The sequence below is a fragment of the Kwoniella dendrophila genome, chromosome 1 (genome assembly GCF_036810415.1).
Source record: "Kwoniella dendrophila CBS 6074 chromosome 1, complete sequence".
NCBI lineage: Eukaryota > Fungi > Basidiomycota > Tremellomycetes > Tremellales > Cryptococcaceae > Kwoniella > Kwoniella dendrophila.
In genome coordinates, this window is record NC_089476.1 from 2,449,442 (window position 1) to 2,464,647 (window position 15,206).

The following is a 15,206-nucleotide window of genomic DNA, read 5'->3' on the forward strand; positions in this document are numbered from 1 at the left end:
TCCAGTATATAGTAAGCGTCGTTAAATGTCGTTAAAGCAAGTCCAGAGTATATCAATATGAGAGGGAGGCAGATAAGATGGTGAGATGAGTCGATAAGATTACTTCTATTTTCACGAAGAAAGTTTACAGTTCATCCCTTCTTGGTACTAATGAACCACTACATATACCTCTCTGACGATGTCTCATCAAAGCATCACCTCTGGCAAAACCTTTTCCACTAAAGGATGAAAGAAAAAAAAAGAAAAACGAAAATGATATTAGCTCAAAGATCTCATTTGGGATTCTTATCTTCATAGAATGAAAAAAAAACTTACCAAGGACAAGGGAAAGGTTTTGTACCTGAATGAATTCTCATATGCCTTCTTAAATCATGTTGTCTTACAAAAGCAGCATGACAATCATCTGTATTACAAACATAAGGTTTATCTTCTAAATGAGTTTGAATATGTGAATGTATAGCGGATTTTCTGGGAAAATGTCTTTCACAACCTTCAATTAAACATTTAAATCTTTTTACAGGTTGTCCAGTAACAGATCCATCTAAAGTTAAAAATGTTGTGTACAGCTTTTCTAAAAACGCTCTAGGTAATCCTGCAGGTCCATTTTCTTGCGATGAAGAAGCAGCATTTCCATTACAACCAGAAGAAGAAGAAGTAGAAGGTCCAGATAACGATGATGTTCTAGGTGGTTGAATAACCAACTGTGGTTGTCCAGGTAATTGCATTAGAGGTAAATTAACTAAATTTGGATTTGATCCTAACTCAGTACCAGATAATGTCCTTTGCATCAAAGATAACTGTGATGATAAATCTGGACCAAATACCAAGGTTGGTTTAGGTGAAGGTTCTCTCGAGATTGGAATTAACGGTTGAAGTTGCTGTTGCTCGTGATATTGTTCTTCGATTTTGGGTTTTGATTCAACAATAGGTCCAGGTCCAACTAATAAAGATGGATTCATAGTATTTGATCCTTCGTCTGGAGACGAATTACTTCCCTTACTTTTCTTTGGTGTTTTGGGTTTTGGTTTAGGTCCAGGTTTTAATCGTTTACCAATCGGAGGATACTGCTGTCTTTTTCTTGGTGTTTCTGGACTTACATCATTAGAGTTGGAGTTATTCCAACCTTGTTGGGCATCCTCCATCAGAGGTTCACTGGGACCGGCTACAGCTAAAGGACCAAAAAGACCACCATGTGACAAAGAATGTGACATTGGGACTGGGACAGGTGGAGGTGGTGGAACGTTCGCCATTGTATGTATAAAGGGAGCAGAAACTGATCGAGGCGCAGATGGGAATACTGGAATTTCGTTTGAACGCATTTGGTAATGAAGATAAGAAGTTGAAGCGTGTCTTTGAGGTGGATGTGGCATACTTGGACCTGGATGACCTGGAGCAGGTGGTGGTCCAGATTGGAAATTGAAAATTTGGGGTGGTTGAGACGAATATGTTTGTGCTGACCATGCTTGAATATCCATTGGTTGAGTTGCAGTCGGTAATCCAGGTTGGTAATTCAACGACATACCTGGAACTGAGGGATATTCCATATGTTGAAATTGAGGTTGAGGAGGTAAAATAGGTTGAGAAGGTAATTGTGCAGACGAAGGAGCACTAATGCTATAAGACATACCTTCCTGAGCCATTAAAGGAGTTTCGACAATAGTGGTTAAGGTATTTTGTCTATATCCTTGATTACTTGGGAAAGATGCGACTGACATCATGGAAGTAGAAGGTGGCATAACTGAAGTGACTTGTGACATCAAAGTCATATCACCTTGAACCTCGCTTGGTCCGGAGCCAAAAGCACCTTGATCTTGTTCTGGAGAAGTGTAAAATAATCCAGCGGGTTGTTGTGGTGTGCAAATTGGTGAACCGCCACCAGGTAAAGTTGGACTAGGTAATTGAGATCGTGAAGGCATTAGTTCGGGTAAACTTGTTGAAGTAGGTACTGGAGGGAACACTTCTGGGAATGCTTGTAAACTAGGAGACATGATCTCGAAAGAAGTCGAAGCTGTCATAGCTGAAGAGGCGGACACATTTCTGTCCTGTTGGTAATGCTGAAGCGGTCCTAAATATAATGATGAGGAAGACACAGCTCTGGATAATGGAACGCTTGTAGTTAGAGATGTTGAAGGTTCGGCGGTAACTCTTCTACGTGATGCAGAGGGTGACATAGGCATAGTATTAGCATCGTATGTAGCCTGCCTTATCCTCTTTGTCGTTCGTTGTGGACCAGAAGGTGTACCTAATCCAGATAGTGTTCGAGTTTTCTTCGCACTTCTGGGAACTGTAGGAGATTGAACCGGAGTAGGATCAGGCATAGAAACCATTATAGGTGTAGTAACTACATTTTCTGTTTTAGGTCTTTTGGAAGGTGATGCAAAGGGAATTGAATCTTCAAAAGCTGATAAATCCATACCATCTTGATTAAGTCCAGTAAAATCCATTCCATCCCAATTATGTGTCGAGCTAGTATTAGCTATTCTTACTGGTGTTGCAGCTACTGAAACAGGTCTAAATCCAAGTGTAGGTGTTCTGGTTCTTGATCTATCTGGAATATTGAAAGAATTACCAGATTGAAGAGAATGTATATTGGAATGAGCATGTATTGAAGATGTCATAGGTGAAATGAGGAAACCCTCTGTACGCATCCTTCGTAATCCACGATCATTTGGAGTTTTCCTTATCGTATTGAAAGGTGAAGTAGGATCGAAATGTGGGAAAGCTGATTGAACAGGTGAAGATAATATTTGTGGTGTACCTTGTACAGTATCGAAAATCTCTCCGAAAGATGGAGGTGCAATAGGAGATGACATGATTTTAGATCTGTGTACATTTTGAATGATGGTGGATGAAGGTGAAGGATTGAACAGAATTGTCAGTGCGTTACTTGGCAGATCGAGATGAAACGGCAAGAGAGTAAAGATCAGGGACTTTGATGTGTGTGTGCACGTTACATGGACCAAAGAAGAAGAAGAATGAGAAAAGTTACTCACCACGCACGGATACCAGGATATGATGAGATAGATAATCCTTCCTTGTTGCCTAAACTGATGTTCAGAATGTAGGTGTGATTTGAAAGAAGAGCGAAAGCGGCGAGAGAAGGGCTGGAGTAGAAGGTATATTGAAGACCCAGCCTTCTAATTATGTATATATCCAGCTATGATTTTCTGTCTGCAAGGTCAGGTCTCGCTTGATCTTGTTTGATGTGAAGGAATGATCTAAACAAACCAGATATTATTTAACCACCAATTGCTTTTGCGTTTATAAAGAATGGCTACAAGTCTAGTCCAGTTGAAACGGAATGATAGTTATGGGCTATTAGGATATTATTTACTGCTGTCGAAGGAATCGATTCAAATCTCTATCCAGCTTGAAGGTAAAAGGTGAAACAAGAAAGTTGATTCTTAAAATGGGCGGAATTGCAATTTCTCTTTTCTATGATATTCCAATGACTAATGGAAATAAAGGTGAAACAGTGGAGCGTGTTGATTTGTTTGTCGTGAGATTTGATGGTGTTAGATTATGTATTGATAAAGAGTGTGTTTCCTGCAGTCCGATAAAGAATGACTGAATGGGTGTATATATATCGATTTATTGTTTATGTTGAGTTTTGTATTTAACTGTTTTCTTGAATACGTAAAAAGCTATACAGAACTCTGTTTGCTAAATGGTAGATGTGGTTTTTGTAAAAGAATGTGAATATTCGCTGAAAAGCTGTAAATGAGTGTGGTTGGTAATGAGTGACACTTGTTATTGATAGTAATGATGATGATGACAAGGATGATGAGAATGATGAAGACTTGGTAGATTGGGATGAATGAAGGAAGGAGATAACGATGATTATTGTTAATCGCAATTGCACTATCAATAACAAAGGCGTCAAGATTGTAATGGTTTGTCTCGATTGTTGGATATTGTCGGTGTGTACCTCGCAGTTTTTGCTGACTACCGAAAGTCAAAATCATTCACGTACAAGTATGATGACCACTTGTTTATTTTTTGTTCTTACTCCGAACAATCTATATGGTGCATCTGGATTTGGTTTGATAGAAGATCTTACGTATTAAAAATTATGCCTCATGCAACATCGAAGCAGAGAAAGTTTATCCTTCCAATGGTCAAGGGTGAGTACTATACCCATTATACAACTGTTTACGTTCATGTGCGGTTTCAACCTTTCATGGTATCAGAACAATTAGAAAGAGAAAAAGAATAAGAACTCAAATTCTAATTACCCTTTATTACCTTGGAGCAAAGTTGGAAAAGGAAACCCTTTTTACAGGAAACGGAGTAACTACAAAATCACAGAAGAACTTGAATAACTAGAGTAGTTTGGGATGTTGTTTACATCGCATTTCTGTACAGAGTAATTTGTATTGCGATCGATTCGGAATCATATAAATAGATTCAAACTCAACTACGGTGAAATAGTTGTAAAAAACAGTCACGTCAGTTGGTATCAAAATTCCATCGGATGGAATATTCATCCGAAGTTGTTTACTCTTTTTGTTTTGGTCCCTGCCGATCTAAGTACTCCGATACAATTTTCACCCAAAAACACCCTTCTCTTACAGATTAACTCCTAACGATTTTAGAACGAATGAATTGAGACGTCATCATCACGTATTCATTGAATTCTTGTTAGCGCCTTCACAATTCACGCTGACTGTCAACCCTCATATCAAATGTTCGTGTAATATGAAGATCGTATCGTGTGCTAGCAGGAGTGGTCAGTAGGAGAACCAATTAGTCTGACTTCTGTCAGTATGCATGAGTTGAGACACTGCGGCGTGTTAGTTGTGATTATCTAAGAACGGAGAACTGAATTGATCCTACCAGTATATGAGAAACGGTGATTAATATTTTAGACAAAGCTGTTTCGTGACCTTATTTGACCTTTAATGCTCTTCTGTGGTGAAAGGCGAAAAGAAAAGCAGGCACGTCGGTTGAACTGCTTCACTCTTGTAAAGGGGTTGTCGTGGTGCCACACTAACGGCAATATGCCAAACAGCAAATGTTCATATTGATGTCTTACGTAATGAAGTCTATCAAAAGAAGACAGATCAGAGAAACCTGAAAGATGCGCGCAACAAATGCAATGAAGAGCGGCCCCACCCCCACTGATTCCCCGCATTTTATCATTTCACTTCTTTCATCTTTAGTAATCTGGCAAGTTAGGTAACGAGTAAAGATCTGCACAAGCAAGAGGATACAGGTTTGAGAGTATACAATGTCAACCTCGGAAATACCTATAGATCCTTCATTACAAGATGCACCACCACAACCGATACATCAACCTCCAGGCCAATCCACTGTAAGAAGTCCAAAGAAGGTTGCAGGGACGAAACGAAAGACTCGAGCAGGTGGAAATAACGCTGTAGCTTCTTCATCCACAAGTGCTAGGGTAACAAGAAGGTCCACAGGCTCAGCGGTAGCTGCTACACAAGGCCAACATGTAACGGAAATGACGAATGAGCCCTCGAGAGGTGAGGAAGAGAACTTGAATGGGTATTGGGGTCCTGCAAATACTGTAAGTTGAATCTTATCGCCATATCCATTCAACTTATCCTCGACATGGTATGATGTGCTAAATGGAGGATCACGAATAGAAACGAGCAAGGAGATCTTCTCCTACTAAACGATCAAAACCATCGGCAGCATCCGTACGATATAATCCTTCTAACCCTTCCATGACTGATCCGAGTCATCCGTCAAGTGGAAGTGGACATAATACGATATTTCCTGATTTTGAGGGTGAAAGTGGATTATCTTTAGCTGGAATAGAAGAATTAGCTGCTGCTGCAACGACTGCGAATGCCAAAGTAAGTGACAATAGGGTCTATTAACGCGACTATATGCGTATAAGAGGTTAAATAACTGAATTCCTTTCAAATGGCTCTGTAGTCTTCGGGTATATTACCTTACATACCAATGTATCCAGTTGGTTTGACATCCTTTCGCTATCCATGCTTAAAGCCTTCTGAGCCAAACCCACCACCAGGTGATCCGAATGATCCAAACTTCAGACCTTTTAATCCTCATGAACCTATACATGTTTCTCCACCTACTTCGACAAACTCTCAGCAAAATGCGCTACCTACTCAGCCGACATCAAATGAAGGATCAAACGCAAATACAAAGTCGAATACTGTAAATAATCAACCAATTGATCCTGAATTAATCAACCTTTCATTACCCTCCACCCTTGATCCATCACACAACATTCAAAATCAGCATAATCAACCACAATTCGAAACACAAGACCAATACCAGGATCAAAATCGGGATCAAAATCAATTGTATGATCAGAACTTCACCGACCATCAGAATCAACTCTATAGTGGAAATCAAGAACAAGCAATTCACGATAACTCAATGATGGATCAAAATACAGCTGCAAGTGCAAATGCAGCTTATGAATCAATATCAGCATTATTATCTGCATCTCAAGGCGTTTATCCTACTTTAGAATCTCTTGACTATAGTACCCAAGAAGGTTAATTCATCATAAAAGTAAGGTGTTTTATGAAAATATATAGGTTAATGATAAGTAGTAAGAAAAGTTATAGAAAATTCACATTTTGGGATTCAAGATAATCTTGATGCTGGTTGTATTGTACAGTAAGATTAGCAGTAAGTAATAGATCAACTGGAATAACGTTAGCATCAAGGCAAAAGTCTTTAGGAAAAATCATATCAACCAAGAAAAGCCATAAATTATGTGTAATATATACCAAAGATAAAGGTTTTTTATCTATCAAGTAAACTCAAATATATTCGAAGAGATAACGAAAAACATTGTTTCATATAGCCAAACGCATTATTATGTGAATACCGGTTGGTTTTATACGAAATATTTCATCAATTGCCTTTGCATTTCAAGGACATTTTACTAAATCCTTATGAGTAACAATGCAAGATACTACCACCTCCAGAAACTGATTAGTACGTTCCAGAGTTGGCATCTATGCTAATATGATCCTATATGATACAGTCATTATGATTACAGCTTTTGCTGGAACGTCACTTGGACAGTTGAGGAAAAACTCATTGAAAGCAGTGTGCACTCTATGAAGTGCTCTGAATACAGGTATGCCTTTTGAATCACTGTATCGTCCGGGATGAACGGAAGGTTCTGATAACGTACGAAGAAGGCCGTTTCAACACCGATACATATCGATTGTTAGCCTACTCCCAAATTGTCAATCATTTGTGTCTGTTTGTGACGAGCAATACTGACTGAATGGATCAGTTGATATTTTCTTTCTACTGTACTGTATCGACCAAATTGAACAAGAAGTATAATAAGGTGAAAACCATACTCGTATCACAGTAGTAAACATGAGTGAAATAAACAGTACACCTGCATCATCTACGTCTGCTAATTTACAGCCTAATGGTCCAATTTACAAGAAATATTCACTAAAACCTACATTTTCTAGAAATCCAAACCCATGTGATCGATGTAGAACTGCAAAAAGAAGATGTTCACATGATCCTGACACATAAGTTTATGCATATATGACTTTACTGTACGTTTTGGCCAGCTGGAATTTGGATTGATTAACTCTTGACTGTCCATTTATTCCTAATAAAGGAACGATCCTTGTGAAAGATGTTCTAAGAATCGGTGGAAATGTGAATATACTCAATATGAACCAGGTGAAATTACCAAAAGGAGAATGAAAATGATGAGAGAAGAAGAGAAGTCCTCGTGGTAAGTGTACAGTATATTCAGCAAACCTTTCTATCTGATCAAGTCATTGATTCTATTTTTGACGATGTCACTTTCAACAGTAGTACAGACAATACAACTTCGGATATCCAAAATGAAATAAATAACACCAAATTGTCCAACTTTGATCATGATCGATTCTTTGACGAGGTTACGTTCGAAACTACAATGATGGATTGGGCTGGATACAACGCAAATATCGATCTAAATAGCGTGAATCAATCTCAACAATAAGTCTTTTACGCGATTTCTCAATTCGAACAGAATGACGAAATACCACTTGTTTTGCCTGACGAGAAAAAGAAAATGCGGTAAAAATAATGATTTCTTTCGACTTATGAATTTGCGCATGCAATCACTATTGGGCAATTTGATGTATATTATATATATATATATATATATATATATATATTCATATATAACATATTCAGACCTACTTAAAATACCTAAAGAATACCTTATGAGTGGGAAAAATCTATTTTTGAAAAAGTTCATATTGTTGACAAACGCACCATCCGCGCGTTAAATCCGAAATTGTACTGTATATGTTTGAGATTGATTGATAATGCTTGTGTTTGTATGGTGATGTAAAAAATTCGTGCTAAATCGTTATTGAATAAAACGTCGCACATTTTGTTGATGTAAAAGTAAAGGAAAAAGAGAATAATAGTTTATTTAAAATATGCCTAAAATATGATGAAAGTGTGAAAATACTAAAATGAAGAAAGCTTGGAAATTGAATAGCTGAATTAAAACTTAATAATGAGTAAATGAATTGTAAAGATTATCAATAGAAAGAACGTTTTGTGTGAAATGGATGAGTTCAAAGTAATGTACTAGTACAGTAACCTCTATCATGTAATATCGACAAAGGACATCAGTAATGCAGGGAATCACGAACGCGATATTCCCCTATAAGCAGAAATGAAGATCACAAGGAGAAAACACCAAATATACATATACGGAGATGATCAGGATGAATTGAAGTGTAAATGCGATTGATCTTGTAAAAAAGAGTCAAACGAAATTCTAAAGAAAAGTAATGCTTTAAGGAATTTGACAGATTTATTGACCGAAATTGAAACCACCTTGAGGAGCGGCGACTGGAAATCGTGATCAGTTAGTCGGGTGCGATGAAAACAGGAAAATGAGAGCGGCAACTTACCATCTGATTGGAAAGCGTATTGACCAGAAGCGTCGACAGCAGGAGCAGCGGCGTCGGCTTCTTCTTCGTCTTCGTCTGGGAAGAATTCTGAAGGAATGGCACATATTAGCATGATACCATATATGTATCCTAACACGGACAATAGACTCACTGTCCATGATGTAGAAACATTTCTTGTAAATTTCCAAGTTTTCGTGATGTTGTAAGTTGTGAATGTTGACCATTCCGCCGGCTTCTTCGATGTATTGAGCGTATTTGTTGACTCCACCTGGACCTTGAGCTTCTTTATCGACTTCACCAACTTTCAATATGTTTTCAAGACCATCAAGAGCGACTTGGATTATTTTGTTATCCATGGAAGTAAGGAGGTCACACATTGGTTTGATACAACCTTGAGTAACAAGGTATCGAATTTGGTTTGGTTCTTGAAGACCACCTGAAGTAGCGTTTGAGATAGCCCAACAAGCTTCTTTCTTGGTTTTGAAATCAGCGTTGGCGAGAATGTTGACAAGAGGTGGAACAAGGTTACTATCATCCGCAACAAAAAGTCAGTTTGAGCCCAACATATAGGAGCTTAGGTGATTCCACTTACGCATCAATGATAGCTTGGATCTGCATAGGGGAACCAGCAGTAATGTTAGAGATTGTCCAACAAGCTTCTTTTCTGATACCTTCTTTAGGTGATGAGAGTAGACTGAGGAGAGCTGGAAGAGCACCTGATGAAATGACAACTTGAGTTTGGAGATCATCACCGGTAACGATGTTACCAACTGATCGGAGAGCAGGTGTTTGGACAGCGGTAGATGGGTGCCTGCAATTTATGGTTGTCAGCTAGCACGTCAATGGATGTCTTTTTTCAGCTTACATGAGTAAATCCACTAATCGTCTACAGACACCACTTTCAATTACAGCTTGAATTTTGTCGTTGGTGCCGTCTGAGAGATAGGAGATAGCCCAACAAGCATCGATGAGAACTTCGTCATCGAGGGAGTAGATAAGTTTGGTAAGGACGGTAAGAGCAGGTGATATCTGGGATAATCATATCAGTCTACATCTTCCATTCTGATTCTAAATCGCAACTTACGAGTTCCCATTCTGGTTGAGGGTTCTTTCCTCGACAGAAGTTACTCAAAGTCCAGGTAGCATTTCTAAGCATGGAGAGTTTGTGATTTTCGTTGAGGAGCATGAGAAGAGGTTGGAGGGCACCAGAGTGGAGAACGTGATCTCGGCATTTAGGAGAGTCACCGGCGATGTTACCAAGGGCCCAAACGCTGGATGGATTAAAAAACATCAGCTACCCGATAAATCAAGATGTGACAAGATGAGCATACTCACGCTTGCTCACGAACATCGAGTACACTAGAAGAAAGGAGTTGAATAAAGAATGGAACGGCACCAGCTTGGATGACGACTTGTGTGTGTTCAGAAGTACCGGAAGCGATGTCTAAAGGCAGATGTTAGTACAAGGGAAGATCCAAAGCAATAATACAAGAAAAATACTCACTGGTCAATGCCCAAGCAGCTTCGAACTACAGTCATTGTGTCAGCTAAAAATCACCTCATAATAGATCTCATTTAACTACTCACTTGGATCATGGTGTTGTTGCTTTGTAAGAATTCTACAAATCTAGGTATTACACCACATTGAATGACTCTATCGATAGGTGGGTTCTTTTCCTTTGATAATAGTCTAGTCAGTGTCAAATTGGGTCGTCAGCCTATAATTCCATTACTATCGATCATCCACAAGAATATTATGTATTTGAAAAGTATTCGATCTGAAAAAGGATTACTCACTTTCTGAACTTTGTTGTAGAATCTAACTGAGCTTCTTGATCATCACTGTAGACAGCTTGGAGCATACCAGGGAGAGTATCAGCTAATGAACCAACATCTACACCTGTATCTTCATCTGAATCAATTCCATCATCGGCTGAAATTGGTTGCAAGTTTCGTCTTTTTGCGATGGATTCTTCTCGCTATCAGTTTGGAGAAAACATTAGTACATGTTCATGATAAGATCGAAGTGATTTACGAAGGTCACGTAAGATATCGAAAATCAAGGAAGATGAATGATCTTTATTAAGGAAAAACAACAACGTACCTTTTGACGTCTGATTTCAACTTGTTGCTCTTCTCTTCTTCTTCGAAGCTACATTCATTTATACATCATCAGTATCTATCTTACATATATGCCATTGAGCGGGATGTGGTATACATGGAGATTTTGGGTGAAAGCTGGGTGGCCAACTGATCAAAAAGACTTACCTCTTGAGCAGAGAAGGAAGCTTTTCCTTTGAAATTATTTCTTCTATGATCGAGATTACGAGATTCCATTTTTTCTGCTTTTTATCTGATCGTCGTCAATGAATGACTTTTTAAAATGTTAAAGAATGGTGTATATATAAGTTGGATCACGATAAATACGAAAGCGATGTTGATGATGTTTGGTATGAAGTCAATGCTTTTTTGGATATCCCTCTCAATACTGACAGCTAGTCGCGACGAAAACAGTAAATCAAAATTACATACAAACGCCAGGGCCTATACCTTTCGGATTTTAAGTAGAGGGAATATTCAAATAAATAAGCAGAAACAAAGTTCAGCTTTTCCACGTGTCATATTATGTAATCTATCTGTCTCATAGACGTCACTTCCTTTCGAGCGATGTACAGTACGAGTACTTTAGCTTGGAATGTTCAAAAGACCGGGAAAATATTGCAATATTGGAGACTATCAAGTTATAAGCCTGTTCTCCTGACGGTTATTCTATGGGTTGATTACAAAGGTCGCCAATTACCAACTTACGATGGGAGAATCTTCAAGAAGAGCTCGTGAAAGATCACGTTCACCATCTCGCAAACATCGAGAATCTAAGGATAAACATCAAGATAGAGATAGAGATCGTTCACCTTCATCTTCAAAACATCATCATCATTCGCATCATAAATCATCCAAATATGACGATGAAGACAGACATGGGAAGCATAAGAAAGATAAACATAGAGAAAGAGATGAAACTGAAGAAGAGAGGAAAGAAAGGAAACGATTGAAGAAGGATAAGAAAAGATCTGAAGAGAAAGGTCTAGATATCGTTGATGATGATTATGAGGAATCTATATGGGTAGAGAAGGGTGTAGATGGGACGGTAAGCTGAATATACCTGATTAGTTTTCGAAGAACTCGTAGACTAATATAATCATTGTATTCATAGGAAGCAGCATCGAATATACCGACTTCAGATTCTCTAGCACTTCGATCTAACCCTTCTAATCCGCCCTCTAAAGTCCCTTTACCGTCAGCCATATCAAGTGGGACACAAGCAAGAGAAAGAGACTCATGGATGCTTGAACCTTTAGATGGCGCTGCAGCAACTGTACCTAGTATATCGAGGGATATTCCTAGAAGTGCCGGTCGAGCCGCTACTCAAAGTAGCGGTATGACTGAAGGTTACGGAGATGAAGTTCCTTCGAACAGAAATGCCAGTGGAGGAATGGATTTCTTCGAAGGTTTAGGAACTGTACACGAAAGGAAAGATCCTAAAGCTGATTTACCTGATCCATCGAAAGTAAGCTGCTTCGTCCCTCAGCATAACTACAAATAACTAACGGATAATAACAGCTTGTTGTCGATAAGCGATTTGAACTGAATACTCAGCTGTTAGAGGGTAAAAATATAGATGATTACGAGACCAAAGGTAAGCTTGTATGAGTATGGTATCCAAATGATATCTGATCGTCGGCCTTATACAATTCTAGAGAAAAAGAATACACCCGGTGGGCCTGGTTATCAGTGGAGAATGATGAAATTGAAGCGATTGTATGAGCAAGCGGAAGAGCAGTAAGTTACACAGTGGATAATTCCTATGTGGCAGTTTTGCTGACTTATATATTCAGAGGACGAGAGATTGAAGATGTGGCTCTCGAGCGATATGGTAATCTAGAAGATTTCCAAGAAGCCATTGAAGAAAGACGTGTAATAGATGAAAGGGAAGCTAGGAGGAAATCTCGTAGAGGACCAGGTGGTTCAGATGGATTTTCTACTCCAGGAGGTGGATCATCAGGTATGAGAACACCTGATACAAGTGGAAGGAGATTTATGTTCACAAACCCTTCTGGTGGGGAAGAATTTGGTTCTAGTAGACCTAGTTCAAGAAGTGGATTTAGAAGACCAGGTGAAGAAAATGATTCATATCAAACTCCTTCAGGTAGAGTAGATGAATTACGTAGAAGAGAAAGTGGAACACCTATCGCCGGCGGAAAGGAAAGGACTATCGGATTTCAAAGTTCTGCCAGTCAACCAAAAGTATCTACACCAATTCCAAGTGTATTCACACCTACTGCATTGACCAGATCAGGTTCTGGATATCCATTCAATTCTGATCAAAGAAATGTTGAAGGTGGATCGAACGCAGGGAATACGCAGAATCCTGATCCAACATCATCAAAACCACCATTAACAACTGAACAGTTGAACAAACTTCAAGCTAAAGTCATTAGAGCAAAATTGATGGATGAACCTGATGCTGTAGCTTTAGAAGAAGAGTATGAACTTGAAAAAGTAAGATCAATAAAAGCTAGTGAAAATAATGGTGGTTTATGGCAAGGTAATAACGATCAAAGTAGTGGATTACAAGGTCAATTAGGTAGAACAGATGAAAAAGGTAATCAAGTTGAACTTCAAGTATTACCTACTTTAGATGGTAGAGGTAAATTATATGATGTTGGTCTAGGCCAAGCGGACGAGAGCTCAATACAACCTGGAAATAGAAGAAAGAAAGTTGAAAAGGTACGTTTAGAACTAACCGAATGTTCTTATCACGATGTGATCTTTCAGCTGACGTGAATATATCCCTTAGTTCGAAACTAGAGACAGAGAAGGAAACGTCCTACGTTATAATGCAGATGATGATACTCAATCCTTAGGTGAATTAGTTAGACAAGAGAAATTCGGTGCTGGTTCAAGTGATCAAAAGAATATGGACGCGGAAATGGCTGCTGCAATATCCAGAGATGCCAAATTCGAAGTAAGCTAGTGATGTATTTACAATATTGGTCGAGGTCCAAGCTGATATCAGAAACACTACTACAGTCTGATGTCGATTATATGGACGACAACGTTGATAAACTAGCAAGAAGAAAAATGAAAAGTGATGCTATGAAAAGAGCATTTGCTATTAATGGTGAGTGATCACGGCCGATACTCTTTCTCTGCATCAAAACTGACTCAACATCTTACGGTGCAGATTACGCCCGAACTAAGAAAGCACTTGATAGCTGTCCGTTCTGTTATCAGGATGACCGAAACCCTTTAGCTGCTATAGTTGCTCTAGGTACGCGTACATATATGTGTTGTACCCAGTTCGAAGAACTTGTTCCTGGACATTGCTTGATTGTACCTATACAACATCATTTGAGTATGTTAGAAATGGACGATGATGAATGGGAGGAGGTGAAGGTGAGCTATATGTCTTTTTTATTATATGAAAGCGATCAGAGCTGATATTAGAACCACCTCCTTGATTACGAAAGAATTTTATGAAATGTTTAATGAAAATGCATGCACAAACGAATCAAGGAGTAATATTTTTTGAAACTGTATTAACATTTAAATATCAAAAACATACATATATAGAAGCTATTCCTGTACCTTTCAATGAATTTCAAGATTTACCTGCATATTTTAGAGAATCTATATTAAGTTCTGAAGGTGAATGGACACAACATAAAAAAATTATAGATTTTTCTTCTAGATCAGGTGGATTTAGAAGAATGATGGTTTCAAATTTACCTTATTTTATGTGTCAATGGGATTATAAAGGTGAAAAAGGTTATGGACATATAATTGAAGGTTTATCTGAATCTGGTACAGGTCAAGGTAAATCAAAAGATAAAGATGGTGAAAATGAAGGTGATGTAGGAACAGCTGGTGGTAAAGAAGATGAATTTCCAAGGTATGTTTGTGATGAATATCAATATTATTTGAACAGAAATCAGTAGAATAGTGGTAAAAATCAATGATATAGCTGACTTCTCTCTTTCGCATATCGCAGATATTTCGCTGCAGAAGTCATAGGAAATGTGTTAGGTTTAGAACCTCGTAAATGGAGAAAACCAAGAAAAATGGATTATAATAAGAATAAAGAAAGAGCTAGAAAATTAGGTGAACAGTTCCAGCCATTCAATTGGACTGTTGGACAAGGTGTATAATCAAATTATCTATCATTAGCCCTGTACGTGCCAAAATATCTTCAAATATACAATTTTTAATGCATAATAAAAGTATAATCAAAGATCTGTTCATTCC

At 38.3% G+C, this 15,206-nt stretch overlaps 4 protein-coding genes across 4 annotated transcripts; 2 read left to right on the forward strand and 2 right to left on the reverse strand.

Annotated features, from left to right (window-relative positions):
* Nucleotides 1-124: 124 nt before the first annotated feature.
* Nucleotides 125-2,813, reverse strand: L201_000879 (uncharacterized protein; the record flags this gene model as incomplete). Its single annotated transcript, XM_066216674.1, has 2 exons — nucleotides 125-218; nucleotides 316-2,813. 2 exons carry the CDS (start codon nucleotides 2,811-2,813, stop codon nucleotides 125-127), a joined length of 2,592 nt encoding a protein of 863 aa, XP_066072771.1.
* A 2,417-nt stretch (nucleotides 2,814-5,230) lies between these two features.
* Nucleotides 5,231-6,501, forward strand: L201_000880 (uncharacterized protein; the record flags this gene model as incomplete). Its single annotated transcript, XM_066216675.1, has 3 exons — nucleotides 5,231-5,530; nucleotides 5,610-5,822; nucleotides 5,905-6,501. The coding sequence occupies 3 exons, from the start codon at nucleotides 5,231-5,233 to the stop codon at nucleotides 6,499-6,501; spliced, it is 1,110 nt and encodes a 369-aa protein (XP_066072772.1).
* A 2,299-nt stretch (nucleotides 6,502-8,800) lies between these two features.
* On the reverse strand, nucleotides 8,801-11,237 carry L201_000881 (uncharacterized protein; the record flags this gene model as incomplete). The annotated part of the gene is made up of 12 exons (XM_066216676.1): nucleotides 8,801-8,838; nucleotides 8,901-8,987; nucleotides 9,052-9,428; nucleotides 9,493-9,711; nucleotides 9,766-9,929; nucleotides 9,985-10,171; nucleotides 10,236-10,344; nucleotides 10,405-10,429; nucleotides 10,488-10,590; nucleotides 10,698-10,879; nucleotides 11,005-11,052; nucleotides 11,169-11,237. The coding sequence occupies 12 exons, from the start codon at nucleotides 11,235-11,237 to the stop codon at nucleotides 8,801-8,803; spliced, it is 1,608 nt and encodes a 535-aa protein (XP_066072773.1).
* A 472-nt stretch (nucleotides 11,238-11,709) lies between these two features.
* On the forward strand, nucleotides 11,710-15,109 carry L201_000882 (uncharacterized protein; the record flags this gene model as incomplete). The annotated part of the gene is made up of 10 exons (XM_066216677.1): nucleotides 11,710-12,048; nucleotides 12,115-12,468; nucleotides 12,522-12,597; nucleotides 12,659-12,740; nucleotides 12,797-13,688; nucleotides 13,759-13,926; nucleotides 13,992-14,082; nucleotides 14,146-14,357; nucleotides 14,432-14,853; nucleotides 14,953-15,109. 10 exons carry the CDS (start codon nucleotides 11,710-11,712, stop codon nucleotides 15,107-15,109), a joined length of 2,793 nt encoding a protein of 930 aa, XP_066072774.1.
* Between the last annotated feature and the right edge of the window lie 97 nt (nucleotides 15,110-15,206).